General features: G+C 44.2%; 1 protein-coding gene across 3 annotated transcripts in view; it reads left to right on the forward strand.

Annotated features, from left to right (window-relative positions):
- TMEM94 (transmembrane protein 94) overlaps window positions 1-14,279 on the forward strand; it is a 49,968-nt gene that overhangs the window by 32,598 nt on the left and 3,091 nt on the right. For all 3 annotated transcript variants that reach the window (XM_021415121.1, XM_021415120.1, XM_021415122.1), the window contains 15 exons: window positions 2,643-2,745; window positions 3,896-4,113; window positions 5,340-5,521; window positions 5,724-5,862; window positions 6,526-6,641; window positions 7,534-7,633; window positions 9,027-9,135; window positions 9,689-9,878; window positions 10,399-10,476; window positions 10,882-10,967; window positions 11,544-11,625; window positions 11,934-12,088; window positions 12,424-12,518; window positions 13,416-13,509; window positions 13,769-13,939. In XM_021415121.1, the coding sequence (XP_021270796.1) occupies window positions 2,643-2,745; window positions 3,896-4,113; window positions 5,340-5,521; window positions 5,724-5,862; window positions 6,526-6,641; window positions 7,534-7,633; window positions 9,027-9,135; window positions 9,689-9,878; window positions 10,399-10,476; window positions 10,882-10,967; window positions 11,544-11,625; window positions 11,934-12,088; window positions 12,424-12,518; window positions 13,416-13,509; window positions 13,769-13,939 (1,918 nt within the window). The remainder of the gene's footprint in view (window positions 1-2,642; window positions 2,746-3,895; window positions 4,114-5,339; window positions 5,522-5,723; window positions 5,863-6,525; window positions 6,642-7,533; window positions 7,634-9,026; window positions 9,136-9,688; window positions 9,879-10,398; window positions 10,477-10,881; window positions 10,968-11,543; window positions 11,626-11,933; window positions 12,089-12,423; window positions 12,519-13,415; window positions 13,510-13,768; window positions 13,940-14,279) is intronic.

Consider the following 14,279-nt stretch of genomic DNA (forward strand, 5'->3'; position numbering starts at 1 on the left):
TTAGTCTCTTAATAATACCTTAAATTGACTGAACTCGGCTTTCTGGAATTGGAGTTTGTTCAATATTGAATCTGAAATATGGCTACTATCTTGGCCCAAGATTTACCAAAAAAACTGGTTTATCTTACCTATTTCTGCTCAAACTTTTATCTTAATTTGGGTGGGAGCTTTTTTTTTTTTTTTTTTTTTGCTGCTATCTCACCTTTGTAAGCAAGAATTTTTCTGATTATGATTCTTAGTGTAGATGAAAACCTTTAGTGCTGCCTCATTTCAGCTCCTTATCCTCGATTTTGAACGGCTTAGTTCATAGGCTGGAGCTCAGACGAATACATGTGTGACCTGGATTATGCTGTCTAGAGTAAGTTCTAAGGGGAGTTTTGCCAGCGAGGTTATTTAACCATTGGAACACTCCTCATGTGATAGTTTTGGTCCTTGAAACTTTCTAAAATGTGTGCAGCCAGAAATAATGGATTATGCAAATATTATTGCATGAAATCAAATGGCTATGTTTTCATAGAGTCAGAACAGGTGATTGTAACTAACCTCTTCTGATTCAATATTTGTGAATAAGTCTTTGAATCCACCCACTCCCATGGTGTGCTGAAGTCAAAGGGATACACATAAATTGACAACTGTAGCAGAAATAGGAGGTAGTTTATCTGTATGTTCCCTTAGCATTCCATTGAAATATGTGCCTTGCCATCTGGCAGCGTTCTTCCCAAATCGTTTAGTAACCACATAGAAATGAGAGACTCACCAAAGTTCTCAGCAAAGTAAAATGGCTTGATATCGCCTGTCTCCCCTTGCTATAGCTGCATTCTTATCTTCTTTTTCTTCTCATTGGCTCAGCTCTAGAGTTCCAGCAGTCATGAATGGATAGTTGTCTTCCATGCCCTGTTCATCTGTTCTCTCCTTTATGCCAGAGAAATTCTGTCCTTCAAGTTCATGATTTAGAGAGGAAAGAGGCTGAGCTAACACTGCTGGCAATGACAGCTGAATGAGAGCCCTCCAGTTTATAGGACATGCTGTCACTGTCATCTACCCCTTAGAGGAACTGTTGTGTGGGACGCTGTTGACAATGAATGGAAATCATATGGGAAAAGATTGCAGTTGCTGTCAGATACAAATGTAGGTGTGTGCACACATGTGGTCATCTGCAAGCTCTTGCTCTCTGTCCAGGGCATCAACATTCCATGAACATGTCTTGTTCTCTTTTTCCCAGCAAGGATTATCTGACCATAGGACCAAGGTGGGAAGTATTACGTGTTTATGCAATAAAATTAACACCACGCAAGTACTCCTTTATGTCCCTGAAACAGGCTCCTTCTTTCACACACAGTTCCTATTTGTCTTGGAGGATTGTTACTCTGATAAACTTTGCGTGCAATGACTCTTTGTAGAGGAAAGCAGAGAACTGCTATGTTTTGGAAAATCCTCTGGTGTTCCTGAAGGTCCCTGCCAGATTTGTGCAAGTGGATATGCTTGGCTCTTGATTTCACCAGCTAGTGTGAGCATTTCAACAGTGCCTGCAAGAGGCCTTGGGGCTCATCTTCCTTGGCAGTGATGTTTTTTTCATTAGGTCAGCACTGAAACTGTTGGGCGCAAAGTCACAGAGCAGCTGGAGCAGTGAACCTAGACAGTGAGGTCTACATGTGTGCAATGTTAACCTATCAGCATAAATGAAAGGGAACACAAAGGGTAGAGGGGAGACAGCTCCACGTGTTTTAACTTCTGTGCTGCGACTGGGGCCTGAATCGTAAAAGTGACATCACACACCTCTGAGAAACACTAACACATCAACCTACAAGAGGGAACAAAAGATTTCAAGTCTGTATTGAAAAGTAAAGCAGCGGAAAGAAAAACAGGACAAGCTGGGTGCCCGCTGATTTTCGGTTCTTCCCTGATCACAACATGAGTTATTTTTTTGGTTGGTTATGCTGAACTTTTGACCCATCCTGATTTAATTTGTTCTCAGGACTCTTTGTGAAACAGGCTGCTATGTAATGGCTCACACTACCAAATTATCTTCTGCTACTTGAGCTGGAGGTATTCAAGAATAGCTGTTACACCTGTTAGCTGGATGCCTACCTGTGCAGCCTGCTGTAGGGAGCCTGCTTTGGCAGGGGGGTTGGACTCGATGATCTCTGGAGGTCCCTTCCAACCTCTACAATTCTGTGATTCTGTGATACCCATCAGATCCACTCCTGGCCTAAAATTGAATGTACCTTGCAGTGCAGGCAGACTTTGATCACCATAGTCTCATCACTGCTGCTCATATTCTCATGAGAAAATGCACACAATAATATCTTTTCTTCTGTTCCATTGCATGCAGGAGCAAGATTTTTTCCCACTGTGTAGGAGTGGGATTGTTAATACAGTATAAAAGAATAGAAACTGACTATCTGCCTCACATTTTATCACAGCCTTGTTTGAAGTCCCAGTTGGACAAAAAGCAGCTGAACGCATTATTCAATCTTGAATAATTTCTTGAAGAGAGACTAAAGACTTTCTATGGAGGAAAACATGAACATGGAGTGAATCAAGGAACCACTATTTTAACAAATAAAGGAGCCGTTAGTATGATCTCTCTTGACTGGGACGCTGTATGTGTGTTGCTGACTCACTGTTCTCCTGTATTTCAGGTACTGAGCAGATGTTTTCACATGGGACAGCTGACATCATCCTTGAGGCCTGCACAGACTTTTGGGATGGTACCGATATTTACCCCCTTTCTGGCTCTGACAGGTGAGCAGCCTTGTCATTTGGTGCATTTAGGGGCTGCTGTTAAATTGCAGTGGGAACCTGGTCAGTATTATAATTCCCTTTACTGGTACTTGTTAAGCTGTGTAATAGGAGCTTGAAGTAGGTTACGAACATAAGCTGTCTCTGCTTATAATTAATTGTTATAATTATAGCAGTGTAGGAGATGAGATGTCAAGAGATAACCTGACTGTAAGACAAAACCATTTCTTACTGTATCTGTTGACATAGTAGCCTCTTAGAAGTGGACCCTGACTGTACCATCTAGTAGAATGATGAATTCTAATCCGATCATATGATGGTGGTAGAGAATTGTTTTTGTTGTTCAATAAATGGCTTATATCTTACAGGAAAGTGATCAATTTATCTTACTGTTAACACATTCAAACCAGTCCGCCACAATGCATCACACCCTTTTAGTCTTGTATCTGTTCAGTATCTGACAATGTCTGTTGCATTTTGTTTATAGGATAAATTTTTGTTCCTCCTAGCAGAACAGACAGACTAGTGATGATTAGTTTTATTGAATAGCAGCACACTGTTCTTCTAAGTCCGCTAATCCTCAGGTGTGAGAAAACTCCCACTGGTCCTTTTTTGGAGTGTTTATAGTTGTAGAACGCAATGAAAAATCCTACATGTATTCTGATTTGTTACCTTTATGAGTTCAACGTAGAGAAGGAACTTGACGCTATTCTAGTGACTAAATGTTGTCTAAATGTAGAGTTGAAATACAGCTTCTGGGACCCACACTATGAAAGGGAATAGGAAAAAAGGCTGTTACTCTAACTACCTCTGCTGTAGATAACAGTGCCAGAGTTGTGAGTTCCTTCCTTAGTGTTTATCTTATATAGATAAACTCTCATGAATTAGATTTCTACTGTCATGCAGTAAAGTCATCTGACAGTCACATAAAGCATATCAGTAAGTGTGTTCAAAGAGTGCTGTGTTCATGTTCATCAGTTTGTCTAATCAACATCCAGCAATGCTACCACTGCCTCTGTTGGAACACTGCCTTGCTCCTCGCAGAACATGTTTTTCCAGCTACCCAGTTGGTGACTTCTGTATCAAACTATTTGTATGTTGTCAGAAATGCAGCACATTTCTGCTAACTCTGTTATTCGTCTCCTCTGTTTAGGAAGAAGGTGTTAGATTTCTACCAGCGGGCCTGCCTCTCAGGATACTGTTCGGCTTTTGCATACAAGCCAATGCATTGTGCCTTGTCCTCCCAGCTCAATGGCAAGTGCATAGAACTGGTGCAGGTCCCGGGGCAGAGCGCTATCTTCACATGCTGTGATCTGCCTGGGACAACCCCCATCAAACAGAGTAGCCGGAGGAATAGCTGGAGCTCAGATGGTATGTGTTTTCTGTTCTTTCTGTAAGAAGTTCTTCTACTAGGCCAGGTGCTTTCTTTCTGATTGGTCTAGAGCTGTAAGAACATTGTTGCACTAATTAAGCACTAAGCCTGTCTGAAGTAGACACATTTCCAGAAGAAGTAATGATGTAGCATCTGGCAAGTATCATTCTCCTTTAGCTACTGAAGCTTGCCCAGAAGTTTGTTTGTTTTTTTTTTTTTTTTTTGCCTTGGGAAGTCTGTTTCTTTATGCAGGCAATTGTGAGCCAAGACTTCTGGGTATTTTGACTCTTAGTTTGCCATCTGACTGATTTTATGGAAATCACTTGTTTTTTTTCAAAGCAACTAAATGTTTGAAGGTGTGTGACTACTCTCCCTGATGGCTTTTGCTGCTGTGCTGGAGGATAAGGTTCCCAGCAGATGTAGTATTGTACCTCTCCCTGAGAACAGCAACTGAGAAATAAGCACATACCGTTACATAAGGTGATACAGGAGATTCTTTTGTAAAACTAACCTTAATCTGTTTCTGCCTTGGTCTCCCATGCTGTAAGATGTGAGTAATAGGATTTCCAACAGCTGTGAGGCAGTAGTGACTGAGTGTTTTCAAAACATTTTTCAGTCTCACTTGTGGTAAATTTTGTGACTGAATAAAGTTTTATTAATTTGTTCCTCATGCTATATCCAGCTCCCGTTCACCACAGGCTGTTGTGATGGTGAAGGAACACTGTCAGAGAGCTTTTGTGGGCTCTCTGGGAGCATCTGCAATGTCTCTGGTGGAAACACGATCCAGTTCCTCTACATCAGCTTCTTACACTCTGAAGCCTCTCTGTCTCAGCCAGACTTATCATGTTTATAAGCACAGTACCATGTATTTAAAATGCACATGTGAACATTATGCAGCACACATCCTCTACTTTTCTGCACCAATTTCTTGTGACTGATCCCTGTCTTCTGTTTTGTCTTTTTCCTTTACATGCTGTTTCATACTTGTACTCTTGGTTACATGTGTGGGGATATTCTGAAACTGCTTCTGTGATTGGGTATGCTGGGACAAATGGATGTCTCTTCAACTTTCCTCCTTTGTCTGTGTGTATTGCATGTTTCTATGTCTGGATACTGTGTCCCTGTGTATTACCTTAACGGCCTCTCCCACGACCTGTATTGTTATTTGGTGCACATCTGGACTCTTGTGTCTCAATATGATTGAATGTTGTTTGCATGCCTGAAGAAGGGATTGGGGAAGTGATGGAGAAGGAGGACTGTATCCAGGCTCTGAGTGGACAGATCTTCATGGGAATGGTCTCATCTCAGTATCAGGCCCGTCTTGACATTGTCCGCCTTATTGATGGATTGGTCAATGCCTGCATTCGTTTTGTCTACTTCTCCCTGGAAGATGAGCTCAAAAGCAAGGTAAGCTTTTTTTTGCTGAAACCCCTGAACTTGCGTGTCCCCAGCTGTCAAACTGGAGGGTTTAGCTCCTATGCAATCTAAGGTTAATATGATTCAGTTCCCTAGTGGGTCCAGAAGGTACTTACACTCCAATAATGGCATTGGTCTGCAGTACTCTTCACGTGGATAGTGACACTGAACTCTTTTGCCTGCTCTCCTCTAGGTGTTTGCTGAGAAGATGGGTCTTGAGACTGGCTGGAATTGTCACATATCTTTAACACCCAATGGCGATGTGCCTGGCTCTGAGATCCCTCCTTCTAGTCCCAGCCATGCTGGCTCCCTGCACGATGACCTACATCAGGGTGAGAGAACTTCACCTAATCCACTTTGAATGCCACATGTTTCCTGAATGGTTCCTTTAAACCCATTCATAGGGTTCTGTTTCCTCACTGGATACTTGATCCTTCAGATCTTTGAGCACAAAACGGGATGGGCCTGAGACATGTGCATGTGTGAGTTAGAGAGCCTTACATTTATATATACACTTATAAATGTATATATACACATTTATACATTCCTACCCAGTCAGTACTCTAGTTGTTGGAAACAAGTATTCTTCTGTGCACCAATTGCCATGCTTTTACAAATGCTCATTAGTGATTTTCATTCTTGCTAAAATGCTGGTTAAGCCACTGAAGAACAATCTCTTACCTGTTAATTAGTCTTCTTTTACTTTAAGCAGGCTTCCATCACTCTCTTCTTCCCCTAAAAGAGGAAAGAACAGAACGGATAAACTGTCGTGTCTCAAAAGAGCAGAGACTAGGCTCACATATCTACTTCTGCACAAATTCATCATCTAAAAATACTACATCTTAGATAATTGAGGGGGATCTAAGTGTTGTTAACCTAGAAAATAAGGCTTCACATTTCCTGGCTTCTGCAGTGCCATGTGAATATATCATGAAGGCGGCACAAGGGTGGCAGAGGTGGGTTTGGGCTTCCTGTTTATGTTGTCTCTGCTCCAGTTTCTCGAGATGATGTGGAGGGGCTCCTGCTAATGGAAGAGGAAGGGCATTCAGATCTCATCAGCTTTCAGCCAACAGACAGCGACATCCCGAGCTTCTTGGAAGACTGTAACAGGGTGAGTCTCCCTCTCCCTATACACCCTATGCTACTGTCATGGGCACTTGTAACATAACAGTACATTGGGGAATTCATTTTTCAAGGCAGCTTGTTGACTTGTTCATATCAGAACTCTAATTATTCCCCCCCACGTCCAGCTTGGAAACTAGGGGCTGGGAAGTTTTGAATTCTCTCAGTTAATCACCCTTGCTGAACATATTTACATATATTTTCTCTGGATTTTAAAAGCAGAGATAATCCCATGCAGTGTGGCCCTGAGAGGCTCATCTCTGTCTGTCTGGATCCCCTTGTCATATGCTGGGGAAGGAGTGGAAACGTGCCCACACACCACACAGACAGAAGAAACTTCTCAACTCCACCCATGAGCAGTAGTAGCTGTTGCTGACCAGCAGTCAGGGTGTGGGACACATTCTTCCTGCCAGAAACTCAGACGTGCTCAGCATAGGTTACAGAAGTATCTGACAGATACAGATTTATAAAAATAATCTTTTAAAAGTTTATAGAAGTGGGCTGTGTTTAAGAAGCAAAATCCATTCCCTTGCTGTGTGTTACAGCTGCAATTGAAATAGCAGGTGTATGTGCTGGGAGACAGCCCATATTCTCTAACTGGATTCTTCACACAGGTAAAAATTCCTTAGGAATCCCTGAGACAGATTTTTTTTTTTTTTTTTTTCTGTGGTCATGCTGACATTAAAAACCCTAAGGGACTGCACAGACAGCCTGGCATATCAGTGTAGAACTTCAGTTAGGAAGACTTCTTCGAATGGCGTGGGAAAGCTAGCTTCTGTCTGCATTTATCCTGGAAATCATAATTCAAATTTCAGCAATTCCTCAGTGTTGGCCTCCCTCGTACACACACTCCTGCTTAGTCTCTTCTTTGTCTTTTTCAGGCCAAACTCCCACGGGGAATCCACCAGGTCAGACCTCATCTGCAGAACATTGACAACGTGCCTTTGCTGGTGCCTCTCTTCACAGACTGCACCCCAGAGAGTAAGTAGCACAGAGCCTGGGTCTGTCCTAGAACTAAGTGTAAGTACTTTCCCCATCCACATTCTCTAACTCATCTGCATGTGGACAATAGTGAATAATATAGATCAGAAATCCATAAAGGCATTTTAATATTAAAGACCTTCTATTGCTACTTATGGGGAGGCAGATCTTTCGTTTAATACAACTTTCCTTAGCTACAGAAATGGGCTAAGTGTCACTTCACCTGCAAAAAAATAAGAGACACAAGTAAACATCCACAGTGCTACTGCTTTTTATTAAGTGTTATCAGTGTGCTAGGAGACTATGATCTCTGCTTGCAACCTTTGCTTCCTTGTGTAACTCAGAAATCACTTCCCAGAAGTATTTTTCTCTGGCAGTTACCATTAGCACCTCTTGCTGCTTTGCAAGCAAGAGACCAAAAAGGACAAAATTTCTTTTTCTCAGAAACACTATTTTATCTCAAGGGTCTGATTGCTTAGCTGGCAAATACCTGTCCAGGATACAGTATAAATCCTAAGCATCACGATGGTTTGACATTATTAAGTACTTCTGGGCACAGTTTAAAGGAGTACCAATGAGAACCAGTTACAGACCAGTCTGCCTAGGTGCTCAGTAAATTTAATCTTTCTCTGGCTGAGGTGGCACTTCCCCACTTCATCTAACCTCTTGCTGTTCTGCAGACCTGGGTGCACCAAACATTTAGATTTGTTGTTTACATAGGCATCTGCAGAGAGAGGGTGTTTTTTTTCCTTGGACAATTCTACAAAACTCATTTCCACAGAGTACTGCGCACAGAGCTATAGAAGAAAAGTCAGATCAAGAAGCAGCTTTGATTTAGAGTCTTCAAGAAGATGTTAATAAAAAGATTGAGGTCTTAGAGGTAGGGCTGGGAGTGGAGTTACAGAGGCTTGCTCTGAGCAAGGCTAAGCATGGTGTGCTTTGGTATTTTTTTTTTTGTCCCTTCAGACTTGGAACAGCAGTGAGTTGCTGCTGAGCAGAATTTGAAATTGTGTATTTCAGGTTTGAATTAAAGTAAATTTAGCTTCTCCTGTTTTCTAGCAAGACTATTTGATGCCGAAGACATTTGTGTTACACATCCAGGGTATACCTAGAACTCTGGCCAGAAGGGGACATGCTAGAGGTACAAATCTCTGGGTCACGGCATTGTGAATCGCAGCCCAGTTCCTTCAGTAGGCAGATATAAAGGGCACTTGAACTGCAATTAATTAGCAATCTGATTGTGCCCTTTGACTTTGGATCCGACTACACATGACTGAGGAATACCAGCAGGGGTCATTTAAAAAGATGTCTGCTCACTATCCAGTCTAGAAAGGGTGTGTGAAACCTATATGCTTAATGAGATAATGCACTTTCTCCTTCTGTCCCCTTGCAGCCATGTGTGAGATGATTAAGATCATGCAGGAGTATGGGGAGGTGACTTGCTGTCTGGGAAGCTCTGCCAACCTGCGGAACAGCTGCCTCTTCCTGCAAAGTGATATCAGGTAGGACAGGATCCAGAGTCCTCCTTTGCCTTGGGTTTATGCAGTGCCCAACCATGGGTCACACCAGACTTGGTGACTGTGTCAGGAAGATTGCTTTGTCTGTCATTGTTAGCTGGGTGTGTCACTATAAGGGACATTTGAATGGTGTTGAGTGGGATCCCATTATTTTTTAATTGAGTGACTGCTTAGATTCCTTGACACGTTTTTCCTCTATCTTTGAAAGGAAGCTGTTACTCTTGATTGCTAAAATACTGCTCACCAGCTGGAAATGCAAAAAACTTCCTGTTTGTGCAAAATAGTGGCAGTGCCCCTCTGGATCAACCAATTTGTTGACCTTGAGCCACACATCCAAATATATTCATTATTTCTCTGGGAATCACTGAAAGTCTGGGACGTTTGATCCTAAATTCATGTGTCAGCTAAGGACTTCGCTACTAGCAAGGCAGATAGAGGTGGCATGGCACAGTGTGGGTTTACAGGCTGGCCTGCAGTGGAGAACAGTTTCTCCTCTGGGATGAGGTCTTTTCCTAATGCTCCCGTGTTGTCCATACAGTATAGCACTGGACCCTCTCTATCCATCCCGCTGTTCCTGGGAGACCTTCGGCTATACCACCAGCACCACCATGACTCATGCCTCTGATGAGCTCACCCCACTGCAGCTCTCAGGGCAACTCAATAGCCTGCCTTGTTCCATGTCCTTTCGCCAAGAAGAGAGTACCAGCATTATAAGGCTTATAGAGCAGGTGAGCCAGACATATCCCCTTTCTAGTTTTCCCTATCTTTGGCCCACTTCTTTCTGCCTGCATCTTATGAGGATTAAAGCCAAGAGCCCGGGTGAGCACTCTTGTTGAGTTGCCTGTGGTGAGTTGCCAACATTAGCTTTGCTTAGGTCTCCTGTCCTTTGTGCAGAAAGCACAAGAGATTCTTCCTGTCTGACCCTGCTGGTTCAAAGTATAGAGGATGACTTGGGAATGGTGCCTTGTGGCACCACAACATGAAAATAATTCAACTGAATGAAGTATAAACTTGTTGAGATTCCCTAGCCAGAAAATAATGCATACTAGAGTGAGGTATTACTCCAGAAAATCCAGGAGGTTTAAACAAACCTTCCCCTTGGTTAAATTCTGTCCTTCCGTCACAACCTCTGCATCTAGGCAGGACACCTCTGCTCTCCTGCAGGCCACATGGTCTGCCCCTGCCTGCTATTGGCTGATAACTGCTCCCATCACAGTGACGGCTCTGAGGATTTGTGCTTCCTTCCAGGCCCGGCATGCAACATATGGGATCCGCAAGTGTTTTCTCTTCCTGCTGCAGTGCCAGTTGACCTTGGTCGTCATTCAGGTGAATCCTGGCCTGACTGGGGACAGCATTTAGGTCACAGGACAGGGGTGCTAGCAAGGATAATGGGTGGCTGCAGCAGGGCAGCCTTGCAAAGTGGGGAGATAGCCTTCAGGCAGTTTAATACAACACGTTTGGAAAAGTTACAATAGAGACTATAAGATCCCAGCCTACATTGCCCCTTCTCCTTGGCCCTCCTACAGCGGTTTCTTTCCAACTCATTTTTCCTTGGAGAAAAGTATCCTCTGCAGCACCTGCCCTAGCAGCCTAAAGAGTACGGAGGGGCTGTGCAGCAGCCCACAAGTTACCAGCTTGTACTAGTGTTTTGTGGGAGGATGGTGGCATCTGGGGGGTAACGGGGCTATCCTAGCACTGCTCACACTCTTCCTCTGGACTGTTCCTGTCTAGTTCCTGTCCTGCCTGGTACAGCTGCCTCCCATCCTAAGTACCACAGACATTGTGTGGCTCTCTTGTTTCTGCTACCCACTGCTCAGGTGAGTCTATCAGGCAGGGTAGAATGTCCTGCCTTCAATTTTCTACCACACAGACAAGTCCCCCAACCTACTGTGTCTATGAGGAAAGGAAATGACATCATCCACAGCATGCTAAGGAGGCTGCAAGGATTAGTCTAAGTGCCTGCAATGACAAGGTGTTGGCCAGTACCGATACAACTATTTGTGTACTGCTGGGTAAGCTCTGCATGCTGCCTGAGAGCTTCTGTTACCTTTTGGTTTGATCATCTACCTGAGAAACATTTCCTAATCCTGATTCTGCTGCACTGTGTGGGGTGTGATGGAGAGTATAGGGTGTCAGGCAAAGGCCAAGGTACCGCAAGTCCATTTTCCCAATCTCACTGCTGGGAGTTGCCTCTCTCCCCGTTTGTCTCGCCATACTTGAGAACTTCAACAGCACATACCTGAGGGAGTGGGATATGAGCACAGTTCAAGCACTCACCATCTAAGTGCTAGTGCTCCAGTCAGAGGAGGTTCTTTAGTGTCAGATGTTAGCCCACAAAGCAGTAGACTTGGTGCCGGAACTTATTAGTGAGAAGCTAACCTCCCTTTCTCCAGCATTTCGCTCCTGGGCAAGCCTCCCCACAGCTCCATCATGACCATGGCAACAGGAAAAAACTTGACTTCAATTCCTAAGAAGGTAGGTGGCCCATCATATAAGACTGTTTCCCCCTTCCTTCTCTTCTTTGTCCCCATGTTGATGCACAGCTGAGGACCTCTGCTAACTTAGGCCTTCCCAGATAACTTAGTCAGCTCATCCGTGGCATAAGCAATCCTTGCCAAAACTCTGGCACGGACACGAAGGGAATCTCTTGTTACCAGTATGCCTACAGAGCAGATTCACAGTGCAACATCCAGCATCTGTACTGCAGCCTCTTATAGTTCTTGTTGGGGAGCTTCAGCCAGTGACGTGCCTGTGTCACTCTCCTGCCTCTCCCTTATCCACAGACTCAGCACTACTTCCTGTTCTGCTTCCTACTGAAATTCAGCGTGACCATCTGTTCCTGCCTCATCTGCTTTGGTTTCACACTGCATGAGTCCTGCAAAGAGGTGAATATTACCAGCCTCAATCTCACAGCCTGCCCTTCGATTATGCTGCACAGGTGAGGAACCAAGTCTGGTACTGTACACCCCCTTGCTATTCCCAGGTAGAAATGATCTCTCTCTAACAAGCTTCAAGCTCTTGCATGAACCAATCTTAATGCCTTTACAGAGGGCTGAGTGTTCTTCCTAGCCTTGACAATAGCATCTTTAGGGCAAAGCCTGACCTTGTTCAATGTCACCTGGTATCAGGACAGCCCATTTTTCTAATGAGAAGCTGACTCTAATCTCACACCCAGTTCTCCCAACTATCAAAGCAAGACATGGCCCTAGAAGGAGCAGGTCACGCAGCAAGTTCCTACTGTTAACTTATTCCCTGTGTCCTCTCACTTACTAGCAATGCTCACGGTGCTCCTGACTGGTTTGGAACATTTTCCAATGCTCTTCTTGTAGCCCAGAAGCTTACAGCTGGCCTGATTGTTTTACACACAGGTGAGTCCTTATTCTCAGCACCCACCTCCCCAACTCTGGGAGAAAACTTGCATCTTATGTTTGTTCCTGTGCCCCTACTATGCCAGAGGGCACAAACCCCATTAGAAGCAGACTCTTATGGCCTTCTGACAAAAACATAAAGCCCCTTGTAATAACCGTACATCACCACCCTAACAAATTGAAGACAGCACCTTCAGAATTGAGTCTGTCTTTTAACTGCCTGGTGAAGCGCTGATTCTTTTCCATCAGAAAGGTATCCTCTATCTTTGTCTTCTTGTAAACCAACTAGCAGGGTTCTGCAGCTCTTCAGAGATATGCCTTGCCTTGCAAGCCCCTCTGTTCCTGCCAACATCTTATAAAGAACCCCCATTCCTTCTCCCAAACAGCAATGGCACGGCTGTGACAGCCCTGCAGGCTGAGGGGAGTGACCCTTATCACCTGCACATGGTTGCCTGGCAGAGTAGCTCCAGCTGCTCTCCTGTGATCTTAAAGAGCCTCTGCTCCCTTTCTACCACATTGTGTTGTGCAAGAGTGCTTAGCAGAACATTTCATGTTGAGATGTGTAGAGTGTCCAGGTCAACAGAAATGTTCCTGATTTGAGAGACAGGTCAATTTGGTAAAAAGTAGTGTGCATTACTTAAGCATACCAGGCTGAGAACCAGCCTTGGCATCCCTTTAGGGAGTAATGCTGTGCAGTATTGTTACTGTTCCCCACTTTGCTTATTCAGGGACTTGGATTTGCTGTGGGGATCCTGGCCTGCAAGAACTTGAATGAGAGCTTGGTTTCAAGAACGTAAACTTTGTACGCCTTTGGAGCAAGAGCTGTTGATGTGTAATTGTAAAGCATTGTTTCTGTGTGTGAATATAAATAACGCTCTGTTTTATCTGTCCCTGTAGTTTTCATATCCATCACCCACGTCCATCGCACTAAGCCCTTGTGGAAGAAAAGCCCCCTCTCCAACTGGTGGTGGACGCTCACTGTGGCTGTTGTGTGAGTATCCCTAGGGCCTGATGAGGGATTCCAGAGTGCTGAGGGGAGGAGGGCTCTAGAACTTCTCCAGCACCTATTTGCTGACTCTGAGAAAAATGGTAGCATGCAGTAATGGTTCTGCATTGCTGAACTTCACACAACGTGAAGCATCCCTGTTGTGAATCTGAAGATAGTTCATCTGGGCCTGAATCCTGATGTGCAGATCCTGGAAAGTGTGTTAGCTCTGCTGAGAACTTGCTGTGTCTGTTTATGATCTTAGATTACTGGGGCAAGTAGCACAGACGGTGCTGGACCTGAAGCTCTGGGAAAACCTCAGTTCTCCATTGACTTTTAAGTACATTTCCATCTCTCCAGTCTCTTGGCTCCTGGGTTTCCTTTCCTTGATCCTGGTGGTTATCATCAATGAGATTGTCAAGCTGCATGAAATCAGGTATGGGGGTAGTAGGGAAGATGCAGACAAAAGGCTGGATCCTTACTGCAGCTTAGTCTTGAGTTGCAGAGAAATAATACACAGAGAATGGGTGGGGAATAAAACAGAAAAGATGATTGTGTTGTGTAAATCACCTGGCTGTTGTGTGCAAGCTCATGTTCCACCTTTCAGGGAGGAAGTGCAGAGGAGGAAGGAGGGTCAGAAGAGGAAAGGGACAGTGATTGGCAGCAGGAAGGGAGACCAAAATTCCTTATCTCCCACCAGTGAGAGGGAGACAGCCAAGGTCTGTGAAATGCCAAGTGTGGCTTGGAGAGGCTGTTCTCTATTATCTTGTCCCAGG

The sequence above is a fragment of the Numida meleagris genome, chromosome 17 (assembly GCF_002078875.1).
Source record: "Numida meleagris isolate 19003 breed g44 Domestic line chromosome 17, NumMel1.0, whole genome shotgun sequence".
Lineage (NCBI taxonomy): Eukaryota > Metazoa > Chordata > Aves > Galliformes > Numididae > Numida > Numida meleagris.